We start from the raw sequence: 5000 nt of genomic DNA on the forward strand, positions 1-5000 counted from the left end.
CGCTGAAGACGTGCTGCATCAACGACCCCTTGAGACTGGAACAAGCTGCCATCAACCGTTCCAACTGGCGGGAGATCTGCCCCAGAGGTGCAGAACAGCTGGACACGGAGACGACTGGGAACAAGCAACAGAAAAGACCGAGGAGACGCACAACCATGCCTGCCCCCACTGACTCACACTTCATCTGCCCAACATGCAATAACACTTGTGGATCAAGAATTGGACTCTAGAGTCATCAAAGAACACACCGTTAATGAGGAGGGATGTTGTCATCGAACACATTGTTAACGAGGAGGGATGTTGTCATCGAACACATTGTTAACGAGGAGGGATGTCGTCATCGAACACACCGTTAATGAGGAGGGATGTCGTCATCGAACACACCGTTAACGAGGAGGGACGTCGTCATTGAACACACCGTTAATGAGGAGGGATGTCGTCATCGAACACACCGTTAACGAGGAGGGACGTCGTCATCGAACATACCGTTAATGAGGAGGGACGTCGTCATCTAACACACCGTTAACGAGGAGGGACGTCGTCATCGAACATACCGTTAATGAGGAGGGACGTCGCCATCGAACACACCGTTAACGAGGAGGGATGTCGTCATCGAACACACCGTTAACGAGGGGGGATGTCGTCATCGAACACACCGTTAACGAGGAGGGATGTTGTCATCGAACACACCGTTAACGAGGAGGGATGTCGTCATCGAACACACCGTTAACGAGGAGGGACGTCGTCATCGAACACACCGTTAACGAGGAGGGACGTCATCATCGAACACACCGTTAATGAAGAGGGATGTCGTCATCGAACACACTGTTAACGAGGAGGGACGTCATCATCGAACACACTGTTAATGAGGAGGGACGTCGTCATCGAACACACTGTTAACGAGGAGGGACGTCGTCATCGAACACACCGTTAACGAGGAGGGACGTCGTCATCGAACACACCGTTAACGAGGAGGGACGTTGCCATCGAACACACCGTTAACGAGGAAGGACGTCATCATCGAACACGCCGTTAACGAGGAGGGACATCGCCATCGAACACACCGTTAACGAGGAAGGACGTCATCATCGAACACACCGTTAACGAGGAGGGACGTCATCAACGGACTCGATGGACTACCAGCAAGCAAGTGTGCGTGCATGCTTATCTGCTTGTCTTCATTGTAGCCGGTCGTCCCAGCAGCAAAGTTTAGCCCTCATTAATACTACCACCAATTTAAATAATAATAAACACGACTACTAATATTACCTTGTATGGAGTAGCAGTACCGTTACATGACAACTGCACACACACACACACACACACACACACAGCATCCGACCTGGTCGATCGATGTTTCCACCATGTGGCGTCCTGTGTCTTAAGCGTCCTTCCTGTCTTCCATCTTGTTTACATGAGTTTATGTCTCTTTTATTTATCTGTCAGGTTATCCGGCTGTCCAGAACAGTGCTGATTAAATAAAAGTGCATTTGTAATATTGTTATTATTATCTTTATTACAAGACTGAAATTGTACTGCTAGTACTGTGGTAGTAGTAGTATTAGTAGTAATAGTACTTACACTAATCAGTGTGTATATATAATCTATTTACATGTATAAAAATACCGTGTTTTAAGAATCCAGCTGAGCTCCATCACATAGAAGTGTTTGGTGATGTAGCGTATGAAGCCCAGACTAGTTTTCAGATAATACTGCCTCACGTGTTGCACACCTCATTTTGTGAAACATTTCGGGGTCATAGATTCTCATCATCAGTCACGCAGACAATAACACTGTTATGTTGGCGCTATGACTGGTAAAGGGAGTGAGCTGGCTGATATGATGGAGAGAAGAAGGGTAGGCATGCTGTGTGTGCAAGAGACCAGGTGGAAGGGGAGTAAAGCCAGGGCCATAGGAGGTGGGTTCAAACACCATGGTGCGAATGGGAGGAGGAATGGGGTAGGGGTCGTTCTGAAGGAAGAGTATGTCAAGAGTGTGTTAGGAGGTGAAGAGAGTGTCAGACAGAGTGATGAGTGTGAAGCTGGAAATCGAAGGTGTGAGGATGAATGTTATCAGCACATATGCTCCGCAAGTTGGCTGTGAGACGGAAGAGAAAGAAGAATTCTGGACTGATTTGGATGACGTGGTGGAGAGGGTACTTTCAGTACTCTGAGTCTGTCAGTAGTGTGTATTCTGTGTGTGTGTGTGTGTGTGTGTGACCCTGTCCGTCTCTGCTGTGTCCAGGTGGGGTTTGGGTTGGAGCATGTGTCCCGGGAGCAGATCCAGGAGGTGGAGGAGGACCTGGACGAGCTGTACGACAGTCTGGAGATGTACAACCCCAGCGACAGTGGGCCCGAGATGGAGGAGACAGACAGCATCCTCAGCACGCCCAAACCCAAACTCAGGTGAGAGAGAGAGACACACACACACACAAATACACACACACACACACACACACACACACACACACACACAGCAGCTCCACATGCTCACTCCTGATCCATCCACAGAGGGAGACGGGCGTCATCCTGTGTCTTCATGTGAAAGAAAGCGCCCCCTCTGGTGGAAAACTGTCACAGTAGCCATAGATTTCTGCGTGTGTGTGTGTGTGTGTGTGTGTGTGTGTGTGTGTGTGTGTTTGCAGGCCGTTTTTCGAGGGCATGTCCCAGTCCAGCTCCCAGACGGAGATCGGCAGTCTGAACAGCAAAGGCAGTTTGGGTCGCGACACCTTCAGTCCCGTAAGCCACACACATCAGCATGGCTGAACCAGCAGCTGTTCCTCTCATCTGGGCTGCGACCACTTTTCAGCACCACAGTCTCCTTTCTGTCTTTTGCTTTGGCTAGTGATGCCTCGTGAAATACTCCTTTATTGTTTTGTTTTGAGCAGCCGTCAGTATTGTCCACATCTTACCGTCCTTTGTGATGACTCGCTCAACAGAAAGAATTTCACTCTCAGCTGATTTTAGACCGGTTCAGTCGAGCGAGTCCAAAGTCTAGACTGGTTCAGCTCAGCAAGTCCAAAGTCGTCTCAAAGGCTGGACATTTTTAAAGGGTTTTGTTTAAAAAAGTGTTTTGTTGACAGTTTGTAAAAATGTGAAATTCTGCAGCTGTAAACTGTGTAATTGTGGAACGAGTGTATTTCCTTCGTTTACCAGCAGGGAGAGCAGCCGCCGTTAGAGAGGATGAAACCCTCCCGCAGCCGCAACCTGGAGGAGGCGCTGTCCGAGACAGACACCCTGGTACAGAGTTCACACACACACACAGGGGAGGGGGGGGGCAGAGAGAGGGGGAGGGAGAAACGGGAGGGAGGGGGAGCGACACAGATAGAGAGAGAGAGAGAGAGACAGACAGTGGGAGGGAGAGAGACGGGGGGCAGACACAGAGAGGGGGAGAGACAGAGAGAGACACGGGGGGGAGGGGAGGAGCGAGAGGGGGGAGACAGAAGGGGCAGGGAGAGGGGGGAGCAGAGAGAGACACACACAGAGGCGGGGGGAGAGATAGGGAGAGAGAGACGGGGAGAGTGAGACGGGGAGAGTGAGAAATGCCATCTGTTGTAGCAGTGAGACAGACTGGGAGAGAGCAGCAGGAGGATTGGATGACATAACGGGAGAGAAGAAGAAACAGTGAGCAGAGGGTTGTGGAGGAGGTTGACAGTAGGCTTTGTAAGGTCTTCCTTGTTGATTGCACAATCTGCCTTTGTTCGTGTGTGTGTGTGTGTGTGTGTGTGTGTAGGAGTTGACCGATCAGGAGATGTTTGCTGAAGTGGGTCCCTGTATCACGGTGTCGGTGGCTGAGAAACCCCGAACACCCATGAAGAGCATCAGGAGTGAGATCCAGGCCATGCCGTTACCCAGGTCCAGTAAAACATACACTCCCAAAAACACGGATTTCGCGAGCGCCCTCATGTAAACCGGGTGACGGTGTCGGAGAAATCCGCCGGATTTCTGGTGTAAGCGCTCTGACGTCACGTGGGCTCGGCACACGGCCAGCAGGACTGGGAGCACTGGGATGGCAGCTCATCACACCAGGTGTGTGTTAAAGGAGCCTGTTGGTCTGACTCATACCGGCTGCCTTCCCAGTCACTTCCACCTGCTGGTCTGTGGAAGCTGATTTGGGCTTTATGTGTTTTGTCTCTTCTGTATTGAAGAGTGACACCGGTGGAGGTTCTCAGTGTTGAGTCTGTATGACGTCACACATCGCTCTTCCAGCAGAACGCATGGCGCCCCCTAGTGGCGTTACAACAGACATACAGAAACACTCACTACTCTGTCACTAATAGACACACAGGACTCTAACGTCTCCTACCAGATCTCAGTATTACAAGATGCCAAATTCAGGGGCGTCCGGGTAGCGTAGCGGTCTGTTCCGTTGCCTACCAACACGGGGATCGGCGGTTCGAATCCCCGTGTTACCTCCGGCTTGGTCGGGCGTCCCTACAGACACAATTGGCCGTGTCTGCGGATGGGAAGCCGGATGTAGGTATGTGTCCTGGTCGCTGCTCTAGCGCCTCCTCTGGTCGCTCGGGGTGCCTGTTCAGGGGGGAGGGGGAACTGGGGGGAATAGTGTGATCCTCTCATACGCTACTTCCCCCTGGTGAAACTCCTCACTGTCAGGTGAAAAGAAGCGGCTGGTGACTCCACATGTATGGGAGGAGGCATGTGGTAGTCTGCAGCCCTCCCCGGACCGGCAGAGGGGGTGGAGCAGCGACCGGGATGGCTTGGAAGAGTGGAGTAATTGGCCAAGTACAACTGGGGAGGAAAAAAAAGGGGGGGGTTGTGCTCAAACCCAGAGTAATGATCTGCTCAACCGTGGTAGAGAGCCTGTACCTGTATCTGTACCTGTCTTTTCCTCCTTAACTGTAACACTGTCCTGCGGGGGCGCTCACCTGCTCGGTAAGCTAACCGCTACTGACATGACTCCCACACCTCCTTTCTGCAGGCTGGACGGAGGACACACTCCCCGGCTGAAGCGAAGCAGCACTCCCCTGAAGGAGCGGCAGC

General features: G+C 51.7%; 1 protein-coding gene across 1 annotated transcript in view; it reads left to right on the forward strand.

The window, feature by feature from the left end:
- LOC130130967 (phosphofurin acidic cluster sorting protein 1-like) overlaps positions 1-5000 on the forward strand; it is a 31790-nt gene that overhangs the window by 7214 nt on the left and 19576 nt on the right. Inside the window, exons 5-9 of the mRNA XM_056300831.1 lie at positions 2245-2405; positions 2645-2738; positions 3156-3239; positions 3733-3854; positions 4939-5000. The exon at positions 4939-5000 is cut by the window's right edge and continues 74 nt beyond it. Of these exons, the coding sequence (XP_056156806.1) occupies positions 2245-2405; positions 2645-2738; positions 3156-3239; positions 3733-3854; positions 4939-5000 (523 nt within the window). The remainder of the gene's footprint in view (positions 1-2244; positions 2406-2644; positions 2739-3155; positions 3240-3732; positions 3855-4938) is intronic.

The sequence above is a fragment of the Lampris incognitus genome, chromosome 20, assembly GCF_029633865.1.
Source record: "Lampris incognitus isolate fLamInc1 chromosome 20, fLamInc1.hap2, whole genome shotgun sequence".
NCBI lineage: Eukaryota > Metazoa > Chordata > Actinopteri > Lampriformes > Lampridae > Lampris > Lampris incognitus.